Source organism: Arachis stenosperma, chromosome 6 (assembly GCF_014773155.1).
Source record: "Arachis stenosperma cultivar V10309 chromosome 6, arast.V10309.gnm1.PFL2, whole genome shotgun sequence".
Lineage (NCBI taxonomy): Eukaryota > Viridiplantae > Streptophyta > Magnoliopsida > Fabales > Fabaceae > Arachis > Arachis stenosperma.
The window spans coordinates 131,457,855-131,485,502 of NC_080382.1; the positions used below are offsets into that span (position 1 = coordinate 131,457,855).

General features: G+C 30.8%; 2 protein-coding genes across 2 annotated transcripts; one reads left to right on the forward strand and one right to left on the reverse strand.

Annotated features, from left to right (window-relative positions):
* Nucleotides 1-10,555: 10,555 nt before the first annotated feature.
* Nucleotides 10,556-17,258, reverse strand: LOC130935303 (vacuolar-processing enzyme-like). Its single transcript, XM_057864995.1, has 8 exons — nt 16,867-17,258; nt 15,329-15,485; nt 15,051-15,136; nt 14,763-14,965; nt 12,220-12,268; nt 11,896-12,093; nt 10,977-11,183; nt 10,556-10,829 (listed from the first exon to the last, which is right to left on the reverse strand). The coding sequence occupies exons 1-8, from the start codon at nt 17,221-17,223 to the stop codon at nt 10,695-10,697; spliced, it is 1,392 nt and encodes a 463-aa protein (XP_057720978.1). The 5' UTR covers nt 17,224-17,258; the 3' UTR covers nt 10,556-10,694.
* A 1,571-nt stretch (nt 17,259-18,829) lies between these two features.
* On the forward strand, nt 18,830-27,452 carry LOC130934640 (uncharacterized). Its single transcript, XM_057864190.1, has 3 exons — nt 18,830-18,906; nt 19,145-19,269; nt 26,500-27,452. The coding sequence occupies exons 1-3, from the start codon at nt 18,830-18,832 to the stop codon at nt 27,450-27,452; spliced, it is 1,155 nt and encodes a 384-aa protein (XP_057720173.1).
* The last annotated feature ends 196 nt before the right edge of the window (nt 27,453-27,648 follow it).

Sequence of the window (27,648 nt, forward strand, 5' to 3'; positions counted from 1 at the left end):
TTGCACAAGGCAACTGAACCAGGATACATGATGGTGTCAACTTCTCTCTTCTCTGCTATGTTCTGTTTTCTGATATTCATGAGACAAAAATAAATTGTCTCATAAATTTTTTGCTGCTGAGTTCAAACAGAATCAGAATTGAAAGCTTGCCTTAAAAGGTCATTTCAGTAACTTAAAAGAAAGGCATAGATTCAACCCTCCCCCCTTCTCTAAGCCTACGACAACCTTCAGTTGGTATCAGGAGTTAAGGTCTCAAGAATCAAGCTTCACCGCTTGGAGCAAAGATCCAATGGTGAACAACTTGGGCACAACCACAGTTGCCTACACCCTCACTGAAGGCCAATCAAACAACCGGCCACCTTTCTTCAACGGGAAGAACTATGCCTACTGGAAAGAGAAGATGAGGATCTTCATCCAATCTATTGACTACAACATATAGAAGATTGTTGTGAGCGGTCCCAAGATTCCAACAAAAATAAGTGCTAATGGAATGGTGACTCCAAAAGAAGAAGCTGAATGGAATGAAGATGATAAGAAGAAGATGGAGCTGAATGCTAAAGCCATCAACCTTCTTCACTGTGCTATCAGCTTTGAAGAGTACCGAAAGGTGTCTAGATGCAAGACAGCCAAAGAAATCTGGAAAAAACTCCAGGTTACACACGAAGGCACTAAACAAGTCAAAGAAATGAGGATTGATATGCTGCGAAAAGAGTACGAGATGTTTAACATGAAGGATGGAGAAAGCATTGATGAAGTGTTTGAGAGATTCTCAATCATAATCAACAACCTTGATGCTATGGGTACAAACTACTCAAAACAAACCTTGGTGAGAAAACTCCTTAGAAGCCTCATAAAAGAATGGGAAACCACTGCCACTGTCCTAACCGAGAGCAATAACCTAAGCCCTATAACTTATGATGAGTTGAGAGGAAAACTCCTTACCTATGAAATCACACACAAAAACTCGAACTCAAAGAAAAAGGGAATAGCCCTCAAGTCAAAAATAGAATAAAAAGAGAGTGAGTCTAGTGATGGTATTTCAGATGATGAGCTTATGTTTTTTGTTAGGAGATTTAGAAGGATGATGAAGAATAAAGGCAAGTACAAGGGTTCAAGCTCAAAGGAACACAAGATGGACTTGAGTAAGGTGACGTGCCATCATTGCAAGGAGGCTGGACATTTCAAGCTAAACTATCCAAAACTCAAGAAGGACGATAAAGGAAAGAAAGAAAGGAAAAGAGTGCTCATGGCAGCTTGGGAGGATCTTGAGAACGACTCCAATAAAGAAGAAGATTCTGAAGGTGAAGATAAATACTGCTTCATGGCTGGAAACAATAATCTTGATGAGGTAAATTACTATGACTTGTCCATAGATGATTTACTTGCTATTATTGATGATCTCACTCTAAACACATCAAAACTACTAGATAAGTACAATAAGTGCAGATCTGAAAAAGATGTGTTAAAAGTTAAAAATAATTTTTTAAAAGAAAAAGTGAAGGAAACTGAATGTGCTTTGGACATTATTGAAGAAAACATATTTCTAAAATCTAAACTTGAAAAATTAAAAGGAAAGCACGTTGTAGATCCTTCTCAAGAGTTAATTGCTAAAAATGAAAGATTAAATGATATGATTAAAAGGCTGAATGGTGACTTAGCACAATTTGCTCAAAGTTCTAGTAACTTGGACAAATTACTTGCAAGCCAAAGACCATTGTTTGAAAAATCTAGTTTAGGTTACATAACCAAGGAAAGTGCAGTTTTCAATGATTTCTCTATGAAATTTGTGGCATCCTCATCAAAAACTAAACCCACTTTCAACAAATCTGGTCTTGGAAATACTCCCACATATGAAGAAAATTTTGATGAATTTTGTACAAGTGAAACTAAGCCTTTTTTCAAAAACCGAAACCACATCAAATGGGCCAGGTCTAGGATATACTTCGAATAAGGAGGTTACTTTCAAAAATCCACCATTTTACAACAAAACCTCATATTCGAAAAGTCCAAATGTTTCAAAAATTTCTGGTTGGAACGATTTTGCAAAAAGGAACAATTTCAACAAAAATCAGTTTGTCAAAAGGAAAGCACCTCTTCCAAAAACCAAAAAATTTCAGCCCTTTAATCATTTCCAGCATGGTAGCTCATCTCAATTTCAGCAACATGCATTAGGAAATCATGTTTTAATTGCAAAAAATTTGGTCATTCATATGCACAATGCTTCATTGAAAAAAGAATGGTAGGAAACCAAATTTACAATATTATGTGTGATTTCAATGCACTTGGGCAACCAAGATGGATTAACTTCAAAGGATGCAAATTAATTTGGATACCTAAGATTAATTGAAGTTTTTCATACAGATTTGCCTAGCATCCAAGAACAAAAAGGATATGTGGTACTTGGATAGTGGATGCTCAAGGCACATGACTGGAAGGTCAACTTACTTCATCAAACTAAACAAGTGTAATGGAAATTTTGTAACCTTTGGAGATGATGGTGAAGGTAAAATTATTGCTGTTGGAAAGGTAGGTAATGAACACTCTACCTTCATTGATGATGTATTTTTGGTATGTGGATTGAAGCACAATCTTTTGAGTATAAGTCAAATATGTGATTTAGGTTATTTAGTGACTTTCAAAAGACTTGAATGCTGTGTTGTTAATGAGAAGACTAATGAAGTGCTTTTTGTTGCCAAGCGTTTTAATAATGTGTATGGACTTACCCTTGATGAACTAAAGGATCAAAATGTAGCTTGCTTTCATTCTAAAGAATCTGAAAAGTGTCTATGGCACAAGAGATTAGGCCATGCAAGTATGTTTCAAATAAACAAACTTGTAAAGAAAGGATTAGTAAGAGGTCTTCCTTTGATAAGGTTTGACAAAGACATCACCTGTGATGCTTGTCAAATGGGAAAACAAATAAAAAGTTCATTTAAACTAAAGGAAGACATCTCTACTAAAAGGCCACTTGAATTGCTACATATTGATTTGTTTGGTCCAACAAGAACTCAAAGCCTATGTGGTAAACATTATGGTTTAGTGATTGTGGATGACTATTCTAGGTTTGGTTGGATTTTATTTCTTGCACACAAAAATGAAGCATTTTCGGCCTTTGAAATCTTTTGCAAGAAAATTCAAAATGAAAATGATTTAAAGATCTCTTTTATAAGAAGTGATCATAGAATCGAATTTAAAAATAATTTATTTGAATCCTTTTGTGAGAAATTTGGAATATCTCACAACTTCTCTTGTCCAAGGACACCACAATAAAATGGTGTTGTGGAAAGAAGAAATAGAAGCATACAAGATATGACAAGAGCTATGCTTTGTGAGAGCAATGTTCTAAAATTCCTTTGGGCTGAAGCGGTTAACACAGCTTGCCACATTTTGAATAGAACTATCATAAGAAAATTTTTGAAGAAAATCCCTTATGAGCTGTGGAAAGGTTACCCACCAAACTTGGACTACTTGCACATCTTTGGATGCAAATGTTTTATTTTAAATAACAAGAATAATTTGGGTAAATTTGATCCAAAGGCATATGAGTGTTTGTTTGTAGGGTATTCCACAACTAGTAAAGCATATAGAGTTTATCATCAAGATGCTAGAATTATTGAGGAGTACATACCTGTTACATTTTGTGATACTAATTTGGTGCAAAGTATTTTGGAAGATTGTGATGTAGGGAATCAAGCTCAAAAGGACAATAAAACTACACAAAATCATGAAAATGGAAATTCTGGACAAGCTGAACCAGATACTGCAGCTGCTGAAAATTTGAGAGACAATTTTGTTTTGTCTCATGAATCTGAAAGAGACCCTAAAACCAGCAGCACCCAGAATCCCTTGGTATCTGAATCTGCCTCTAAGTCCACCAGACCTCGTGAATGGAGATTTCTGAAGAATTATCCTGAAGAATTTGTTATTAGGGATGTCTCTCATGGGGTGAAAACTCGGTCTTCAACTAGAAAGGCAAATGAAGGATCAAACATTATCCTTCTCTCACAAATGGAGCCTCAAAATGTTAAGGAAGCCCTTAGTGACCCTTCTTGGGTAAAAGCAATGGAGGATGAGCTTCTTGAGTTTGAGAAGAACCAAGTGTGGACTTTGGTCCCAAGGTCGAATGGAAAGAAAGTGACCGGCACCAAGTGGATTTTTCGGAACAAGGTAGGAGAGGATGGTAGTATTACAAGAAACAAAGCAAGGCTAGTGGCATAAGGATATGACCAAGAAGAAGGAATAGACTTTGATGAATCCTTCGCACCTGTTGCCCGAATGGAAGCCATAAGACTTCTCTTAGATTATGCTGCATTTTGTGGTTTTAAATTATATCAAATGGATGTGAAATGTGCATTTTTGAATTGTGTGATAGATAGAGAAGTGTATGTGGAGCAACCACCTATTTTTGAAAATAAAGAGCTTCCTAACCATGTTTTCAAATTATCAAAAGCTCTCTATGGTTTGAGACAAGCTCCTAGAGCTTGGTATGAGAGACTTAGCTCTTTTCTTTTGAAAAATGGTTTTCAAAGAAGCACCACAGACATAACTCTATTTATCAAGAACTCTAATGATTCTTTTATACTAGTCCAAATATATGTTGATGATATTATTTTTGGATCAGCCAATGAATCCCTTTGTTCTAAATTTGGAAAACTCATGACAAGTGAGTTTGACATGAGTATAATGGGTGAACTTAATTTTTTCCTTGGGCTGCAAATTAAACAAACTGAAAATGGTATTTTCATTCATCAAGAGAAGTATGCCAAGAAACTAGTTAAGAAATTTGGTATGGAAAATGCCAAACCCATGAGAACTCCCATGCACCCTAGTTCAAAATTAGATAAGGGAGAAATTGAGAAAGATGTAGATGAGTCTAGGTATAAAGGAATGATTGGCTCTCTTATGTACTTAACTTCTTCTAGACCCGATATTGTGCAAAGTGTTGGAATGTGTTCAAGATTCCAATCTAAACCTAAAGAGTCTCATCTTTTTGCAGTTAAGAGGATCATTAGATATATCCATGGCACATCCAATTTTGGTCTTTGGTATCCCAAGATTGATGATTTTTCTACAGTTGGTTATTGTGATGCAAATTTTGCGGGTGATAGAGTTGATAGAAGGAGCACTTCAGGCTTATGTTGCTTCCTTGGAAAGTCCTTGAATGTTTGGTCAAGTAAGAAGTAGCCAACAGTGGCTTTATCCACTGTAGAGGCTGAGTATATAGCTGTTTCTTCTTGTTGTTCTCAGCTTATGTGGTAAAAAACACAGCTTGCTGATTACAAGTTAAATGCTGAAAATATTTCCTTACTGTGTGATAATATGAGTGCCATTAATATTTCTAAAAATCCAGTTTTGCACTCTAGAACTAAACATATTGAAGTGAAATTTTACTCAATAAGAGAACATGTTCAAAAAGGGGATATTAGCATTCAATTTGTCAAATCAGAAGAGCAATTAGCATATATCTTCACAAAACCACTAGCTGAGGACAGATTCTGTATGCTTAGGACTAGTCTAGGGATTTTAAGCCATGATTCTTTGTTTAAAAGTTGCTGATGTGTTTGTTAGAATTTTTGTCTCATAAACAGGTATGAGATCATTCTGGGCAAGTGAAGAATAGTTCCCTTCAATCAGCGTATTCTGGGCTTGTTACAAGTGCAAATTTATCTGGGCCAACCTCAAATTTAGATCTGGGTGGTCCTACATGTTTCCTTAGTTCTAACCACCTCTGGGCCCAATATGAATGTTACAATTTTTGTTGGCTTGTGTGTTCAGTTTATAATTTTTTGTCATTAAGTCCAAAAAGATTTAATTTTAAAATTGATTTTCTTTTATTTTAAAATAAAATAAAATCTTTCTTTTATGATGTCATGTCTTTTCAAGTCTAATCAGAAGGTGATGCAGTTGCATGGTTTTAGAAAATCTTTCTGGGAACGGGTACCAATACTCCTTTCTCTCCCTCCATAACTCCTCCTCAACCTTTCGGTTTCTTCCCACTTTCTTTACTACTTCTCTTCCCTCAAAAATCTGAAACCAACCAAATGAGGAAGAAAACTGATGTACAAAAGCCTCCTAGAGAAAAGATACATAAGCTTCCTGCAAAACCTAGGCCCTCTACTCATTCAAGAGACCAAACATTTACTACCTCACCTTCTCCTCCACGAACCCATCCCATGGCTCGCACTAAGAATCCTTCAAGGTTCCTTTTAGCCAAGTCGACGCCAAACCCTCCACCTCCGAAGGAACCACCATCCAAATCTGGGTCATCGAAGCCTAGCACGTCGAAAGGGAAGCGACCAACTGTGCCTGAACCTGCCTCTGAGCACACACAACCTAAGTCTAGATCTGTTCCATTACGTTCCCAGCGAGGCAAAACTCGAGTTCCTTTTAAATCTGTTAAAGAACCAGACATTGGCCCTTTTGATCACAAATATCATTTCATGACATCTCACTCGAACTATAACCCTTATAGATTCAAATCTGCCATGAATAATGACTTTTATGATGGAGTTATTAAGTACCGTACCATGTGTCCCTCTTTTCTTGCTGATTTGCAAACCTTAAAAAGGAAAGGATTCCCTTTTGTTGAAAATTTAGAATTTTTGGACTGGCATCATCTTTTTTCCATCAAAAAGCCTGTTTACCCTTTGTTGGTCAAAGAATTTTATGCAAACATGACATATCATGAGGGCAATATTCATTCTTATGTTAAGGGCAGAGACATTGTTTTAAATGATGAAACAGTTAGTGATTCTTTGAAGTATACTGATGTTGGACCTTGTACTTATACTTCTGTTAAGTGGGATGAAGGAGTGGGTATTTCTTACAATGATGCTTTTGCACATATCTGTGAACATGTCTCCTTAATTGATGGCATTACACCCACTCACAAAGTCCTAGGATATGAATATTTTTAGTTGCACCGAATTGTCAACCACATCATACTTTCTCAAAATGGTTCATATCAAAGGGTTTCCTATACTAAGACTCTTGTTTTATATGCCCTTCTCACTAAAACAGAAATTTCATTTGCATATTTGATGGTTAGATACATGTTTGACTCTGTTAGGAGTGAGAAAGACAAATTACTTCCTTTTGGCATGTTTCTAACTTGCATATTTGAGCATTTTGGTGTTGACTTGACAAATGAGGATTATGAAAATAGACATTCATATCTAAAGGGAGGTGGTGCAATGAAACAGCAAAAAGGACCTACTCGATCTGAAAGAGTGATTCTAGATGATGATGATGAAGAGTTCATTCCTGAGGAATCTCCTCCTTCTTCCACCGAGGGTACTTCCATCTCTATTGGCCAAAAATCTGCTCTGCTGAATGTTGTCAAGGATATTATTCAGGAGTTTATCTCCCAATCCAATCACATGATTGCCATGAGCAAGGAGCAAAGAAAGCTAGCCAGCAAACATGAGAATTTCCTCTGAAAATCGAGGGATAGAGTGGCTGTGTTTATGAAATTCATTGATAATCTTAACCAAGATGAAGATCCTGCTACTGATGTTGAAGAGGAAGCTGATTCGGAGGGGAACGGTTCCGATGCCTAGATTTGTCTCATGAAATTGCTGCTGTCTGCTCTCGTTTTTGTCTCATGAAAACTGTTTCTTTTGTTCCTTTTTGAACTAGTTTTTTTTGTTGTCTTGGATGACTGTAATATCTTAACAACTGCAGCACTTAGTTTTTAATTTATTTGGTATTTTGGACTCTGCACTAACAAATTTTCTGCAGGATTTAAGGTGATGCTTTTTATTAAGTTTGCCTATTTTCCACCCTTGATGACAAAAGGGGAAGTAATAGCACATGATGAGTAGCAGAATTGTGAATACTTGATCAATTTTAGTTAATTGTTGCTGCCACAATGTTGTTGGCATGCATTTGCAAATGTTTTCTATTGTTGTGATCATTCTGGCATGAGTTGGAAACTTGCTTTATGATATGTTGCTGTTTTAACCCTGACCATGATGTTTTAATGCTCTGTTTTGACTAAAGTATGGTCTGTCATGAGCTATTAAAAACTATCACCGTCTGCTGCATCTTTGGTTAGTATATGGTATTTATTTGGTTCCAAATAAGTATATGTAAACAGGAAAGAAGAGAAGAGCATAAATCTAGGGGGAGCTACTCTTGAAAAGGAAAGAGGGAACAACATAAAAGCAATTGACAAAAATCAAAGGGAGTTCCTAAACTTTGCTCAAATTTATTTTCTTTTGATCTTTGTTTTAAATATGTTTGTCATCAAGGAGGAGATTGTTGAGTTAAGAAATTAACTAAACTTTTTAATGATGACAAACATTATTTAATTAAGCAAAGTAAATAATTAGTGTTGATTGTTTATGATTATAGGAGGCTAATTATTTATTGCTGCAGGCCAAAATCATATTTGCAATAAGCCCAAGAGGAAGGAAAACAATAAACAAGACTCATGGGCTGATAATACAAACAAAGTCCAAAAGGAAGCTAGGCAAGGAACCAACGTGCTGAATTTGATACAAACCCGATCCAAGTCCGTTTTTCTCTCTCATTCAAACTCTTCCCATGTGCCTTCCCCAAAAGAAACGTACACCTATCTTGTCTAAATCAGAAATTAGAAAAAGAAAGAGAAAAAGCTTAATACTCAAGCTATTCACAGAAGAAGAAAGAAAGAGAAGGATAGGCAAGAAAGGTTAAGGTCAAATCAGCAAGTTCAAACCAAATCAAGCTTAGGCAAAGGTTAAAGGTAAACTGTTTCCTATTGCATGAATACTGTGTTCCTCTCTTCTTCCCAACTCTCTGCCACTTTGAAAATGGGTTACAAGAAAAAGTTGATTTCTGCTCTAATCTGCTGTGTATCTACGGTCACAAGTGAGTCTTGGAGACTAAGTAGCTTCTCAATGGACAAGATCTGGGTTTACAATTGAGGATATCTGTTTTTTGCTTTCCTATGATTTTTGGTCCACAAGAGAAGGTTAGAGCACTGTTTTCTTTCTGAAGATTATTGGGAAAAAGTGAGAAAATGGGTTGTTGAAGCACAAAGCTCAAGAAGTTGACCTAGGAAGAAGAACCCAGCAACATGCAAGGAGATAAAAAAAGTTTGCTGTTCATTTAGAAGGCAAAGAGAGAAAACCAGAGTTTGGTAAGTGGTGTTCTGAGAAGAGTTCCCTGAAGAAGTTCCTCTACTTGGACATTGCTTTCTTTCAAAGAAGCATTCCGCCAAAAATGAAGAACTAACTCAGAGACATGCAAGTCTTGTTTATCACTTAGCAAAGAGGCTGTTGATGAAGTCAATCTCCTTCATGTTTTACAAATTGTAATTTACTTTTCAATGTTTATCTTTCTGTAATTTCTTGAGTGAAAAAGCATATTGAGAGAGCTCAAGTAAAAGCCAATGAGTGAAAGAGGTTGAGTGATACACTTGAGAGAAAATCCTAGAGTTAATTTCAGATTTCTTTAGGTAAGTTTGTGTCTTGTATCCAGTACCAATGAGGTACCCCTTTTGTAGTTGGGTTAGCACTAAGAGTGAATTGTTAGGTATTAGCATAGCTAATGTCAAATTAGGTTAGAACTTGAGTGTGAAAGGATTATGTCAATCCTGTGGAATTGGTGTATGTAATACTTTAACTATAGTGGAAATTCTACCACTGTTGTGGTGGAGACTGGATGTAGGTTGCATTGCACAAGGTAACTGAACCATGATACATGATGGTGTCAGCTTCTCTCTTCTCTGCTATGTTCTGTTTTCTGATATTTATGAGACAAAAATAAATTCTCATAAATTTTTCGCTACTGAGTTCAAATAGAATCAGAATTGAAAGCTTGCCTTAAAAGGTCATTTTAGTAACTTAAAAGAAAGACATAGATTCAACCCCTCCCCCCTTCTCTAAGCCTACCACAACCTTCACAACTCTTAAATGATTTAAAAATATGACAAAAAAAAATATATTATATTTTTTGTAAGTAATAAGCAAACTTTTATATTTAGCAAACGGTTTATTTATTAGATCTAAATTTTTGTGGCAATATTTAAATAAATATTTAAAAGGTATACAAAAAAAATATTCAGAACAAACTATGATTTTAAAATTTTTCTTTTTATTTTTCAAAAAATGTGGTTATTCACAATAGAAAAAATTTTAAAAAATTTACTTGATAAAAAATATTAAATTTTAAAATGAAAATATTTTATTTTTTTAATAATAATTACAAAAATTTGTATCAAAATTTGATCTGTAAAATTATTTTTAAAATATATATTTAATATTTAGTTCTTTTATCGTGTTTTGAATTTTTTCGAGAGCTTATTTATCGTTATTATTCTTTGAAATTTGTTTTGTCAGCACTATAAATTTTTTAGTACCAATTTAATAGTTTATTCCAAAAAAAAATTAAACAAAAAATTATCAAAATTTATTATTTTTAATTTTTTTAATATATTCTACCAATAAATATTAAATAAAATAAGTTTTAATTATTTAAATTAATTATTTTTTATTTCTCTTACATTACCGATAAAATAATTTCAGTCATAGAATGAGCTTCATCATCTTATTAACTTAAATATAAAACCAGCCAATTAATTTGGCTATTTTTTTTTCTCTCTTATATATATATACTCTTCTTACATTGCGTGGCCTTTATTAACTTATTCGTTATTATTACATTATTAATAACAAGAGGGGGAAATTAAGAAATCATGGTTCTCCTAGCTAGGGACAAGCTTGAGAAGAAGCTGCAACCATTTTATCTTCGGAAATACCAGCATTGCACATGTTAGCAAAAACTCTTGTGTATTTCTTTCCATATGTTGACAAGGTACCGCAATACCTTTCATAAATTTTTATCTGCAAGATATGGAAGCAAAGCACAATTATATGAATATGTGTGATTGGTGGAAAGCAACAGATTTAATAGTGACGAAATAATTAATTTTATTAGAGATTACATTATAATAAATTCATTATATATAATTTTATTTTAGTTTGACTTACATAATTCTTAAAACAGTCCCAATCATCTACAAGAGGTTGGCCTGATGGACGAAAACTTGCCATCAACGTTGCACTATTATCTTCACCAAACAAGAGATCTCCAATCTTCTTCACAACATTGTCTACATGCTCTCTCTCAGCTATTTCATTTACTAACATTTTTTGAGCTTCCACCTTCTCACTAGATCCATCCGGAGTATTTTCCAACTGAATCACAAAGAAACATTTCTTTTTAATTTATTTTAGACAACAATGATGGAATTCTAGTCCTTTTAATTATAAGTTTTAATATTAAGTCAGTAATACTATATGATTAGCAAATATTATCATTTTGATTCAGCAGTTAACTAGTAATAATTTACATATATTTACAGATATTTACACACTAGAAATATATATAATTTGCACCTATATTTATCAGAATTAGAATTAATATACATATAGTTTGCATCCATATTCACCAAAATTTGTACAAATAAATTAATAAATTTTTTTTATTAAAAATAATTTAATATTTATCCTAACTACATATTTGGCCAAAAATGCTAAAACTATTGGTCTCCAAAATTTTTTGATACTAAGTAATGAAACTACTTTTTTTTAGAAATTCAAATTAATAGAAAATTATATATAAATAATTATATCTTTAATAATTAAGATATAATTAGAGATTTAAAATTAAAAATATTTCAGAGTTTATTTTAAATTTAACTTTTTTGTACAACACTTGAAAATTTATTTGATCACAACAAAGCTGAATTTTATAAGAGTGCTGAAATCTTCCGCTTGAATAATTTCCGTTTGTTTTCAAGGTAAAATTATTTTGTTAAAGAAATGATGAAAAATATGTATGTTGTAATATAAAATTTGTTGCCATATAATAAATAATAAGTTGAAGACATATATAAGAAATGATGACCTTGTGGGTAAGATAGAGTAAAAGTGCATCTCGTTGGTTGACAAGTAGTGTTGGGATAGAAGAGGAATATGCATTTGAACTCTCACTCACGCCGGTGGCACCAATATAGGTAACTAGATAATCATTTGTGAAGTTCTTGTTTCCATATTGCATCACATGAGAACCTTTTCCTGGCCAAGATAATGTTTTCTCACGAACCTATGCATCAATCACCAAAATATTCATTTATGTGCCAGCTATATATTAACTATATAATCATATAGAGTGATTCATACTTCAATCAATTGAGAAAATTAAACCTTTACTTATATATATATTACTTACGGTTTCATATTGTTGTTGTAAAGTTTCTTTGGTCCTGTCGCATTTGTCGCTGCCCGAAAAGTAATTCAAATAGCCAAAAAAAAAAGTTAATATACTGTTTTTAGGTTGTTAGTTTGCCCCTTGACCCCAGAAGATAGAGTAAAAATCTACACAGACTCTCCGTCTATCTCTTTTAACATTGTCATTAAGGATAAATCAAAATCCAACAGTATAATTAAAATATCACAAAAGTTTTACAAGGGTTACACAATAACAACAATAACAAACAACAATTTTTTTAGACTCTAATTTAGTGCTAAAATGGTTTATATATATATATATATATATATATATATATATATATATATTATCTATTACTAATTTTATAATTAAAATATATCACATTCTTGGGTATCATTTTTTATTACAATTAAAATTAATTTCTTTAAATTAAAAAATCATCTCCTCTTTTCTATTTTTCGTTTTTTATCTCTTTTATTCTTTCACTCACTCTATCTCTTTTATATATCGTTATCAATAATTAATTACAAATTTAACATCTAAAATGTATAATATAACATTCTCTAATTGCAACTAAAATTAAAATATAGTTATATTATATTACTAATTTAACAACTAAAATATATCACATGATACTCATTAAAATTAAAAGAAAATATTTCTCCTCAAAATTAATAAATTTTCTTTCTACATCCTCTTATTTACCTCTCTCCCCTTCTCGTTCTATATATAACTTATAATTTATATTATTAATTTGACAAACTAAAATATGTCACAAGATATTCTTTTATTATAATTAAAATAAAATTTTTTTCTCTAAAATTAACAAATTTCCTCTCTCCTTTTTTTATCTTTCTTTCTGTTTTCTTTTTCAATCTTTATTTTTCTCTACCTTTTTGTTTTAAAAAAATAAAATTAATAAAATAATATAATTTAAATAAATTCATAAAATTATAAAAATATATTAAATTTATAATTAAATATCATTAAAAAATGATCCCGTAACATTTCACATAAAAATATTATTATTATTATTATATATATACTTTTTTAGTTTTTTTTATTGGATTTTAAATTTTTACTACTTATCTTTTTAATCTATATTTTTATTTTTCTTCTTTCAAATATTTATTTCATATAATTTGGAAAGAATATTAATGTTGTGATCAATAATTAGAATCAAGATTCAACGTTTAAAAAAATTGATTTTGAGTTAATTTTATAACTATCAATATAAATTTTTTTATACTAATATCTAATTATATTTTTATATAGATAAAAAAATAGTATTTTTAAATAACAAGCATGGCAATTAATTATTTTTATTTGTATAATAAACTTAACATCTAATCAAATATAAAAGTATACACATTAAATTCTTTTAAGTTTTACATCACGAATGTTAAAATTAATTATTAATAAAAAATTAAATTCTTTCACATAAAAATAATAACTAAAAATTTATTATTTAATTTTTTTATCTACAAAACCTTTTTTCTTTTAGTCATCGGAGACTTTTATCTCTTACAATTTTTTTATAAAAATAGTTTAATTTTATAATTTTTTTATTATAATCTATAATATCAAAAAAAATTAATATAATTTTAAGTATATATATAATAATGGACAAAGTTCAAAGTCAAAGCAACTAGCAACCTCTCTAATTTTTGTCCCTTTTGTATGAAGAATTTATTTCTAACCACCAGAATATGTAGACGTATTTCATTTGAATCTAAGGGTTAAAACATTTTAAAATCTTTTTGTACAACATATTACTTTCCCAAAAGTTATTATTATTTGTTAAGTACAAATAAAATTTTGAAATTAATTAACTTATCAGTTATGAAGAATAATGGTGGATAAAATCATCTGTAGATAACAAAAATTGAAAAACTTGAGTACAAAAGTTTATAGAATAAATTTAATTATATATTTGGTTGGTCTTTATAATTTTATTAAATTTATAATTAGATATTTAAATTTTTTTAATTGAATTTTTACATTATTTTTAATTTTTTAATTAGATCTTTGTCAGTTTAAAAAATATTAAAACTAACAGAATATTTTTCTATAAATTAAAAGTATTTATAATTAAAAATCTAATTAGATTTATTACATATTTTTTAGGAAAAATATTTCATAATTTTAATATTTTTTACATGAAAAACACCTATAATAAAATTAAAATTTATATAAAGATTCAACTAAAAAAATATAGAGATCAAATTATATATTTAATAAAACTATAAAAACGATTGCAATATCAAATGTAGTACTATTAGAGGTTGAAATTACTTCTACAGAACAATTCAAATCATATAAGAATGATTATGAACTAATTTTAAAGCAAACAGATGCCTCGCCCGGAGATAATATCAAATGCTAAAATAGAAGCTTTATAGTAAAAAAAAAAATGTTATCCCCAATATTTAAGATAAATCTCAAAGTAATTAACTTTAAAGTAATTGACAGATCTTGAAATAAAAATAGTGGCTTCTAGCATTACTCCTTTGAAAAATAAATGGTTTAGTTATCATACAGACCTGTCCTCCATCCATAAAACGCTATAGGAATCTCCCAGGCAAGTTAGAAACTGAGGAGGAGGAGGATAGGTGGGATCTCCAGGGCAGTAACAACCCCAGCTGCTCTCATTTGCATTGGAAGCGGTGGTTACGTATATGTTTATGTTTTCTGGAAGAATCCCTTCGAACATGCTCCCAGATTCACATGCTTCCAAGTATATTACCTTTTTTCCAATTAAATCAACTAGTCAAATAAATTCAACACCGTACAACAAGTAAAATTAAAGTCAGCGTTCAAGAAAAACTGACCATCTTTTTGTAAGCATTAGCGGCATGTTTCCTTTTCAAAACATCTATAAAATCATAGGCCACAACATCGTCCCCAACTGGCATACCTGATCAAATTATTGTATTTACTCAATTGAATAGTTTTATCTATCAATCACTGTTTAATACTATGTATAATTTTCGCATGAGAAGAATGTAAGAATGTTTCTAAGAAAAAAAATTCACAAAAACACTTTTCCATTCGAAATAATAGGTTCCTAAATTCGTATGTGAATAATGCTTGAAAGGTAATTACTTACTGACAATTCCTGGTCCACCATGGTCAGCATAGAAAATAAAAATGGTGTCGTTCGGACCACTATCCACCACCTTACCACTGCCCCCTGTAATTGCACTTCGGTTACCGCTAATCACCGCATATAAGTTTTCCGCAGTTGTGTAATTTCCAGTATAATCCTACAAATTTTGATTTATTCAATCACAAAATTTTTGGGCCATTAGATTTTAGCCATTTTGACTAGCAATTAACTAGCACAAACATTAAACAGACTTCGATAAATAAATTTTTCGATTTATATATATAAATTTTGATAAATATAAGTATGAGTTATATTGATTTATGTCTACAAATTTTGATAAATATAAATATAAATTATATATTTATTTTATATGTATAAATTTTTATAAATATGAATGTAAATTATTACTAAGTAAATACTAATTATAATATGTGTTGGTCTTATTACTGTCAATAAATTTATTTCATGATATTAAAATATTGAATCTTTTTGATAAATTAAAAGTTAGCTTTTAATTAAACTTATTATAGTAAGGGAACATGTTAAGGGATGTTAATGGGGCAGGACCCGCTTCCATTCCCGCCTTTAGATTTGTTCTTTGTTTTCGTCTTTGTTCTCTGTCATGGGAGAATATTGCTTCCCATCTCCATTCTCCACAGGACTCCATTCTCCGCGATGACTCCATTCCTTATTTATCTGATAATTCTAACTAATTATTAGTTTTCATATGAATAGAGTTGTAAGTATCCATCCTATATAAAAATAGCAAGATTTTATACAAAAAAGTCTAAACGATAAGATGGTGACTTCTTTCGAAATGACACAGTGCGGAGACGCAACGGCGAGCTAGAGGACAGAGCAGTGGACGAGGTGGGAGACACGGCAACAGAGAGAAGAATGGACACGACGGCAGAGTTACGGAAAGAAACACCGCAAATAGAGAACACAATGCAGTGAGGGTGATGGCACAGTGAGGTGTGACGATACGGTGAGAAGGGAGAATGACGATACGATAAGGTGTGTGTGTATGAAATGACTAAAAAACATATATAAGAAATAAACTATTAAAAATAATCCAGTAAATTTATAAATTTCGAAAATTAGCGGAGACGGAGCGAAAATTTCTGCTTGAATCTCTGCCCTACCTCAAAAAAATTTTGTATGTGCCAAAATTAAATAAAACTTTTATTTCATGTTTATTTAATTATTTATTATTTTATTTTTGGGTCCTAAAACTTTTTATCCGTGATTAGACATATAATAATCAATTTTCAACAAAAAAATATATAGCTAATAGTTTTTTTTTTTTAACACATGCATATACGCACACACAGACAAGGGCAATAAGATTTGAGCCCCAACTCCATAGCATTATACAACTCCTAGTGACTTATAAGCTACTAGATTATTGTTATATTAAAAAAATATTGATCAAAGGATTTGTGATTATTACTATTTAAAATAATTAAGTATTCTAATTTCTTTTCTGTGATATTAGAATTAGAAGACCAAATTGGTAGAGAGATATATATATTTACCTTAGGGACACCTTTATAAACATCTGAACCATTGGGATGATTGATTATAACACCAGGCCTTGGGTTTAGTTCATTATTAGCGATGTCATCATACATGAAAACAATGATATTTTCATCTTTAAGGCCTCCATTCTTCATTATTTGGTACGCATGGCAAATATCAGCTTGGTGCCTATAATTAAAATAGCCCTTAGAACCAGCAACAAGCACAGCCCATTTCTTTCCTTCTTCTCCCTCTTCGTTACTCAGAGGATGGAATAAATTAGTGACACGACAATCTAGCATGGTAATTGTCGAACTAAGCCATAATGATGCTATCAATAAAGGAACCCAGCAACCACTGATCTTGTGATACATCTTGCATGCAATGCAATATTTTTTATGAGAAAGAAGCTAAGATAATAATGCATATATTGCAACCACTTCAACTTGAATTTATAACAGCAGAAATTGACCAATGACACACAGTTTGTCTTATTTCTCTTGTACTATATATATTGTTGTTTATGGTAGCCGATTTTTACGATGATATTAAACTTACAATTTTTCAAATATGCATCGATTTTATCATTAGAATGCGCGTAATAACGTTTATCTACTAAGGTGTTACTCTCTTTGCTTGTATGTTATTGTCGCTTCTACTAGTAGATCAAATTGAATACAAAGTTAGTACATGTTGAAAAAAACAACACAAATTAATTTTTGTATGGATGCATAGTTGGTGAAGTGAAATGATATGGTGGTCGATGGATAAAACCCATGTATGAAACTCTGAATAAGCGAAAATGGCTATTTTTTCCAATGGTGAAAATAGTGCATTTCAACAATAAATCACACCTTATGATTTTTTGAAAAATTTAAAAAATTGAAATTACACTCTACAAATCTTTTTCAAAAGCTTAAAAGATGAAACAAATGAAATCGCACCTTGCGATTTATATATCTTAAAAATTAAAAAGTGATTTTTTTTTTCGATTTCTCTTTTTAAAAAATATTTTCATATTTTTAAAACATCACAAAAATATAATATTTTTGAAATTCACACAGTTTGAATCCACGAATATATAACATTTTAATGAAGATAAAATTTTTAAAAGTTTAAAAATTAATATTTATTTTATTTTATTTTTTATAATATTTTAATATATTTCAATTGATTATATTTTTGGAGTTAACATCGCATGTTAAAAGAAATATTAATATAACAATCCTGGACCAATATGTCAATAACATATATGATACCATAGGACATAGGTAGATTTTAGTTTATAGTTATGCTATGATGGCTGGAATTATCTGGATGTTGTCTCTAATTCTTATAGTCCATGTCCTTGCAGCTGATATGAGGGGCTCCAAGCTCCCTAGAATTATCCCTATATAATTTTTGTTTTTTCGTGGGCCTTGGCCTCATCCCCAATTAAAAAAAAATTATTTTCAATTTAATTCATTTAAAATAAAATCAAATTAATAATTTAAAAATATATTATTTTTACTAGAATAAATAATCATTTCTAATTATTAAAGATTCAGACACTGATATTTTAATCCATAAAAAATGAAAATTATAATTATATTTATAAAAGATGAATTTTTACAAATAAAATTATTCAAATTTTAATAAATTAAATAAAATTTTTAAATTATTTTTTAATATAATTTAACTATTTTAATCTCTAATTTTATCCTACCCCACTATTCTCACATGAACTTGTTGGACTCCCTGAAGCACCGGAATATCTCCGGTGACATCCTCTTTGCCTCCTCCCACTCCATCGTTGTCAAATCAAGCCTCAAAATCAAGATCATCAAGCACGGCACCTTCACGAAAAAGACAATTTTAATCTCCAACCATCAGTATCATCGTGTGACCTCTATCAGCCATGTAGTGATTTTTTGTTGCTTAGTTGGTCTTTCAATTGGTGAGAAAGAGCTTTGAGGCATAGTGGTTCTGGTAGGCGCGACTATGGAAGAAAAGTTGAAGCATTTGGGAACCCCAAATCAGAGGAGGATTATGAAGAATAGGGCAAAGGGAAAAACGAGGCTAATGATAAAGAAATTGAAAAAGATGAAATCTTTTAGCTGTGTTCTTTTTTTTTTTTTTACTTTCTGGGTATCTTTGATTTTGAAAAAAAAAATGTTTTTTTCACTTGCACACAATGTTAGACATACACTCCTTCATCCTTTCTTTACTTGGGGTAAATGAATTAAAGAGGTTTGGACGTTATATCTGCATTTCATAGTGGAATAATGTTCACTTTTCCTTGTGACTTGTGAGTAGCAATGCAAAGTTTGTGTACAACGATATAATGTTAAAGCCTTATGTATCCAATTATGTTATAGTGACGATAGTGGTGGTGATGATGATGGGGAAAGTGAAGATGGTAGTTGAGAATGAAAGTGGAGGTAGGATTTTGGATTGAAAGAGTAGCGGTGTGGTGTAGAGTAAAATTAGAGGTTAGAATTAGATTATATTAAAAGGTAGTTTAGGAATTTTATTTAATTTTTTAGGGTTCGAATAATTTTATCTGTAAAAATTTATTTTTTATGAATATAACTTTAATTTTTGTCTTTTATTAATAGAAATATCAGTATTCGAATCTTTCATAGTCAAAAATGGCTATTTACTCAAACATATTATTAGTTTCTTTTTCTTCTTTTCTTACTTTACCTCTTCCATGCTTTATCAATTTCTCATTTTTCTTATTTCTTTTGAAATAATTGAGTAACTCACCCATAATTTATAAGAAATAAACTATCAATATGGTACTTAAAAATTTATATTGATAACAAAAATAATCCAAAAAATTAGAACGATAAATTAATTTTTGAATAATTTTAAAACGTAATAAGAATAACAAAAAATATTAGTTTTTATAAAGTGATACTCTTTTGTATTTAGCAAATAATTTACACATTTGATCTAAAGTTTTACGAGAATACTTGATAACTATTTAGAATTGACATAAAAAAATAGAAAAAAGATAGATAGGTCTCTAACTTTTTAAATTTTTTATAAATACATCCCTGACAAAATTTAAATACAAAAAAGTCACTAACTTTAACAAACGGAGGACAATTTAGTCCTTCCGTCTATTTGCCTCTCATACATCAAACGGAATTGGCTGACGTGGCTGAAACGGTGTTCAGGTGTCTGTTACGGTGCCACGTTGAAAGGGGAATAAAGTTCAAAGGACAAATAGGTCCTTGAGAATTTAGTTCATCATACTTCTATTATACTTCTATTATGAGAATTTAGTTTATAAAATTATGCTTGTATTTTGAAATCTAGTTAACTTGTTGTATTCTGCAATTTAAATTATTTGTATTAAAATTGCAGAAATTGCTCTTGTTCTGTTTCTACTTTTTTTTCTTCTTAAATTGCATTAGTTCAGTTTTAGTGTATTTGTGTATTATATTAGAATTTGTTAAATTGCATTACTTCAGTTTTCATCATACCAGTGGCATTAGTTAGCATCAGTTCATTTATGCATCAAGTTAGCATTAGTTCATTTGTGCATCATTCATGTATTAAGTTAGCATTAGTGTATTTTTGTATTATATTAGAACTAGTATTTTTATCCATAATAACATTACGAGAATATTTTTTTTTTAAATTGTAGTTTACTTTGTTCTAACAGTATAAATTATGCATGGCACAAAAGATTTATAAAATCAAACTACTTTTACAAAAAAGTCGTAAGTTGACAAAAGTCTCTGGTTAAGAAGATCAAGATATCTGCAGATAAAAAATTAAATAATAAGATTTTTAATTATTATTTTATATGAAAAAGTATAATTTTTTATTAATAATTAATTTTAACATTCGTTATCTAAAATTTAAAATAATTTAATGTGTATACTTTTACATTTAAAATATTTTAATTGTAAAAAAATATCGGATGGCATATTTTTGATTTGTCAAATTACTAATATAAAATATAATTATATATAGAGTAAAAATAGTAGAGAGAAATAGAAAAATGGAGAGAAGTAGATGAGAGAATTTAGGAAAAGAGTTTATTAATTTTGAAAAAAAATTCTCTCAATTTTAATAAGAGTGTCATGTGACACATTTGATTATTAATTAGATAGTAATATATGATACATATAGAAGCATAATAAATTAAATTCTCAAGGACCTATTTGTCATTCGAACATTATTTGCAAAATGACGTCAAGGACTTATTTGTCCTTCGAACTTTATTTCCCTTCCAGCGTGGCACCGTAACGGACACCTGGACACTGTTTCAGCCACGTCAGCCAGTTCCGTTTGGTGTATAAGAGGCAAATAGATGAAAGGACTAAATTGTCCTCCGTTTGTTAAAGTCAGAAACTTTTTTGTATTTAAATTTTGTCAGGGATGTATTTGTCAAAAATTTAAAAAGTCATAGACTTATCTGTCTTTTTCCTAAAAAAAAGAATAAACAATCACTATTTTTTTTAAAAAATCCAGCCATTCACAAAAAATAAAATAAAATAGTTTTGTTGTGATAAAATCACCAAATTTTAAAAATAATAATAATAAATAGTTCATCTTTAAATGGTTTCTGCACTTTTTTTGTGCTTAACTCTCCAATCATATATATTTTATGAGTACTTTGATTTAAAATTTGGAGTATAAAGTTTAAGGTTTAGAATTTAAATTTATCATATTTTATTTTTTGTTTCCTTCTATTTTTACATTTAGTAATAAGTTTATTTTGAGAAAAGAGTGAACTACCAACTCGGTTCCTGTCTATTTTTTAGAATGACAACGCGACTTGTAAAGGCTGCTAAATTAGTAAGTAATTAGTTAATAAATTGAATTTTAATAAGAAAAATTAAAAATAAAAATCTTATATTAAAATAGGATAAAACTCTTTAAAACGAAAATTTTGACACTAATTTCAAAGAATTTAACCAAAAATTAGACCAAACGAGCCGAACCAATTGAACTGGACCCAAAATAGGTCCAAGGCCCAACCGAACCCATCCATTAAGTGAGAACACAGCTTCCTCTTTCCCTTCTCTTCCTCATTCACGCTGAGAAACATTCAATGAAGAGGAAGAACATTTAAAGCTTTCAAACTCTCATTCAAACATTCCCTTTGCTATAACTTCTTCATTCGAGCTCCGATCGCCGCACTGTTTGTGACTATGCATCCAACGCGTCAAGTTCTACGATTCTATCAGATCAATTTCATACGTAAGTCACACCACTCATCCCAGCCTCTCAATCTCTTGAAATTTTAAAATTTTGGGGCTTTAATTATTGAAATTCGATGTCTTGATGTTTAGGCTCAAATTAACTCGAGGAATTTGTGGGCCTTTATTCAATCAAGATATATATATATATAAGGTGAGGACTCTCATAAATTCTGCAAATTCTAGTTTATATGAGTTTGGGTATTGAATTTGGATGTGATATATGTAAATTAGGCTTGTATTTATGTGTGTTGAAGTTGATTGAGTACTTTGGAGGCTTGGTGGAGTTTAGGAGGCTTTGTCTTAGAGATTTTGAGTTTTGAGAGCTATTTTTGATGCCTTGGTGGTGTCTCAGGTTATACGCGGATAGCGGTCAAGGTATGGTTTAGGTTTCGCGTATTTAATATATAATATTCTGTGAAAACTTAGGCTAGACGACCCTAGGATAAGTTGGAATGTAAAGGAATGTTTAATGCTTAGTATCCTTGTTGTTGAATTATACTATGAGTTGTGTATTGGGTTGGGTAGTTGTTATGGATGATAATAATAGGATGTGAATTGATGAATTTATGATTATAGACTTCTTGAAAAGAATATATGAATGTCTTGGATAGGGAGATGACAAATTTGTTGATATATTTGCAAGGTTGATATATGATATTGTGGAGTTGAGTTATGGTAGTTATGGAAGGATTATTGTGGTAATGGTAAGGTGATGTTGTGTTGATTTTGGTGCATGAAATATTAGGTTTGAATTCAATTTTTAAGGAAATTGAGGTTTTGAATTTTGTAAGAAATTTGGTTTTTCGGTCGAACTTTGGCGAGTCATAACTTGACTTCCGGATCCCCAAATGGTTTCAAACTTCTTTTGTATGAAAATTGGGTTCGTGAAGTTTAGGCCGTTTCGAAGAACGGATGGAAAATGTTTCAAAACAAAAAAGTTATGTGCATCAGAAGTTTGGTGTTTAAATTAGCAAATTTGTAAATTTCATACTTAACCAAAATGTTGATAGAATTCACGCCCACGCGTATGCGTGGCCGACACATACGCGTGGAAGGGGTAATTGTGTACGCGAAACCTTCACATGTAAAGGGTAGCTACTGCCTCGCGTGTATGCATGCGCGGGCAAGCCTATGCGTACGCGTAATGGGCTAAGTTTGGACGCCCACGCGTACACGTGGCCGATGCGTGTGCGTGACTTGAGGTTTATGCATACACAAGATCCTCATGCACGACCAAGCGCTATTGCCTGGCACTAATGCGTACAAGTGATCAGGGGATGCGTGTGCGTCTTGGCCTAAACACATACCCATGCGTACGCGTGGTCCCTGTTTTCTGCAAAATTGGTTTATGTGTTTTTAAATCAAATTTCAGACTTCTAAACCTCTATTTTCATTCTTTTAGTCATATAATGTGATAAAAAACCTAGTAATTAGTTGGAGCTAGAAAATAGAGATAACTTAGGAATGAAATAAAGGTTAAAAATGATGAATTGATAAGAAAGAGGTGCATATATGAATGAGTTATGATGCTAATTATGGTTTGAATGATTGATTACTACAATTATTATGAAATGTATGAGGCTTACTCCTTCAATTTATCTGAGATACGAGTTTTCCTGGATAAAGTACTGTGGCTTGTCACCACGTGTTCTAAGTTGAGACTCGATACTCTGTTGACCCTGCTACATCAGATGTGACCGGACACTCTAAATTTCCGAGAAGGTTGACCCCCATTGAGCAATTTATAACATGAGAAAAAGCTATGCATAGACTTTTGGAGATGCGCGTCGGGGGACAGTCCAAAGGTTTAGCAAACCGGACTTGTCGGGTTGACTTAATAACCGACAGATGAGACTCATCAACCGTAGGACAGGCATACACCATGTGCATTTTGTTTGTTTTGTCTGCTATACATTATTTGAGACTACTTAACCGGATATATATATATATATATATATATATATATATATATATATATATATATATATTATGCTAATTGTATACTTGTTACTTGCAGTACATGCTTTCTACTTGTACTTGAACTTGTCTGTTTGTTTGTCTTTAATAAAACATTGGTGATGGAGGAGCGAAGAGGTGACATGTTTAAAGTTGAAGTTAGGTTTAAGTTGGGTTTGGATTTCTTTAGAACACCTAACCCCCTTTATGGTTTCTATTTAATGCTTTAAGAAATTTTAATCTAAGTGTTGGCATTCTAGGATTGCCTCCGGCATTCGCAAGACCTTATATATTATATGCGTGGCACCTTTACTATGCTGAGAACCTCTGGTTCTCACCCTATACTGTGTTGTTATTTTCAGATGCAGGTCGAGAGGCTCCTCGTTAGGCGTCTGGACTTCTGAAGTGGAGTAGTCTCTAGGTTTATTTTGATGTATAGCTTTATATATATGTACTTAATTTTTTCTCTAAGAAACTTGTTTATTTTGTCCCTCCTAGAGGGTTGAGGAGAGTTAAGTTTTTAGTTATATATTTTGGGTTTTCGGGATATGTATATATATGTAAATGTTCTCCTGCCAGCCTTAGATTTGCAGGCTGAGTTAGGAGCTAGTTATTCTGTACTTTTGACCCTCCATCGCTGCTTTCTTCTTAGTTACATCTATGATCTCTAGGTTTCTTAGCACGCAAGTAATCTCGTTTTCTGAGCGATTACTTTTTATTTTGCAATTTTATTTTACCTGTTTTCCAAGGTCCCTCGTATATACTCTTTTTCAGATACTATTATGTATATATTTTTATTTTAGAGGTCGTAATACCATACTACCTCTGTTTTATGGGTGTTTTTTCGTCAACTCTAAACGGAAAATGCTGACGTGTCAAGTTCAGAAATGGACAGGAGCCTAATTATCTCTAAATTTAAATTAGTTAGGGGTTTATTTATCCTTATTCTTTAAATAATATATTTTTTAAATTATTTTTTATTTATTATATTAATATTTTTTAATAAATTATTGAATATATGGTATAATAAGTACAAACTAATTAATAAATTATTCAAATTTAAAAATATCATTTATTATGAAATTAAATAAATAATTCTCAAATATAATTTTTAAATATATAAACAATAAACATTAAAATACGATTAATACATTAATAATAATAACCCTATGATATACTATATTAGTATTATAATCTAGATAATTTTCACAATAAAGTGAAAATTAATTAACATATTATTTGATATATAGTAAAATTTTTTTGAGTAATAACAAATTTAATTTTTTGTCTCTTTAAACTAAATTAATAATTCTATTTAATACCGTTGTACTAGAATATACTATGAATAGACTACTAATACTAAATAAAATAAAACATAATATATATATATATATATATATATATATATACCATTTAATATATATACCACTTGAAAATTGGGATATGAATTTTATCAAGTCCGAAGATTAAAAAAATTATATAGTCTTAGAGCAACTCCAATAGCAGAAGAATTTTGAATCTCATTTATTCTGTGTCAGTAAAAGGTGAGGACCTACCATTGAAGTAAATCAAAAGTGAGTTTTTTCGCGAAGTTCAAAGCAATAGAAGCCCAGTGACTCCCTTTCTTTTAAAGAAATGATATTTTATTAATAAAATTAATACTTTATATACATATGTATTGAGTTGACCGTTATATATATAGTATACTTTATATACATAATACATATTAACGTTATATATAGTATACTTTACATATATAATTAATTATTATAATTATTAATAAATTAAATATGATTTAATTATTTTATATAATTATAATAATTAATTAATTAAATGATTAAATTTTTATTTAATTAATGATTTATATTATTATATTTAGTTAACCGTTGCAAAACTAGCCGTTACAAAATTAGCCGTTGAAAACTAGCTGTTACCATGTTACTGTTATTATTAATAAATTGATATTTTGTTACTCTATATATACCACTTAGATACACTTCTATTCTCACACTTTCTACTAGTCTTCTTCATCTTCTTCCAAGTTTACGAAATCAAAGTTCTGCTAATATTATTTTTTGTTCGGAAATATGGATCCAAACCAACTCAACTCTTTCTTCAATTACTTATAAAACTTTTCTTAAATTCCAAATACCCAACAATCTCAAACCTCAAACTCTCAAGTCCCAAATCAAAACTTCACACTACTGAATACATTTCAAAGTCCAAATCCACAAAATCTTTCTAATTTCAATTTTCAAGCTCCTTATAATAATCAATTTCCTATATTCCAACCGCAAAATCAAAATTCACAAACACCACATTTTTCATTTTCATCCATATTTAACTCCTCTATCGGAAATGTTACTTCAACTTCTTTGTCGTTTTCAACTCAATTCAGTGCATCAAGACATAACACATCTGGTGTTGGTGGCTCTTCTAACCCATCCTTTCATACTCCTATACAATCTAGTCCAAATTTGTAATATTCAGATTTTACCAATCCTCGTGGATTAGATGCTATCAACCTCAATGATGATGATATTGAAGATCGAAGGCAAGATAATATTCAACACTGGCATTGGGAAGAGGATGAGATGTTGATCAGTGCGTGGTTAAATGTTTCAACTGACCCTATAGTTGGTACCGATCAAAAGGGGAAAACATTTTGGAGTCGAATTCATAGCTACTGTGTAGAATTTTGCTCCGACATGACAATGGGAGTAGTTGCATATAAGAAACGATGGTATAAGATCAATAAGGCTGTTGCACAATTTGCTGGTTGCTACGATCAAGCTAGTCGAAACATAAGGAGTGGTTCAAACGCTGATGATATAAAGGAGTTGGCTTATAAACTTTATTCTGGTTCAAATAACGATATCAATGTGTTAGATCGTTCTCCAGTGTTTGATGATATTCTAAATGACCGTGCTCCGGAGGTAAATTATACTATTAATGGTAATAGTTATACTATGGGATACTATTTAGCATATGGTATTTATCCTGAATGGGCCACATTTGTCAAATCAATCTCAAAGCCACAAGGGGAGAAACGCAAGTTATTTGCACAATACCAAGAAGGGAAAAGAAAAGATATGGAGCAAGCATTCAGAGTGTTGCAAGCACGCTTTGCAATTATACGTGGTCCAGCTCGTTTTTGGAAAAAGAAGAAGCTTGCCAACATAATGAAAGCTTGTATTATATTGCATAATATGATTGTTGAGGATGAAAGAGACACTTATGTAAAAAATTTTGCTCAAGGCTTAGAGTATAATGATGTCGAAAATGGCTTATCACAACCTCAGTTGGGAGAAGAAGATTTCGCACTATACCATCAATTTCTCCAAAGAAATGCCCAACTTCGAAATAGGCAGCAGCATAGACAACTGAAAGAGGACTTGATTGAACACATATGGCAATTTCACAATGCTTGTCATCAACTATAGAGTTTAATTATGTTTTTCTTTGTATTAAGTAATTTTACAAATTTAGTGTAACCCCAAATTATATATTGTGTATTATTGTTATATATGAATTTATTTAATATTAATATCTTTTAATAGTGAATTATTTTTAAATTTATAAATTTAAATTATATTATTGAAAAATATTAATTACATTAATTTCAAGTATTTTAATTAA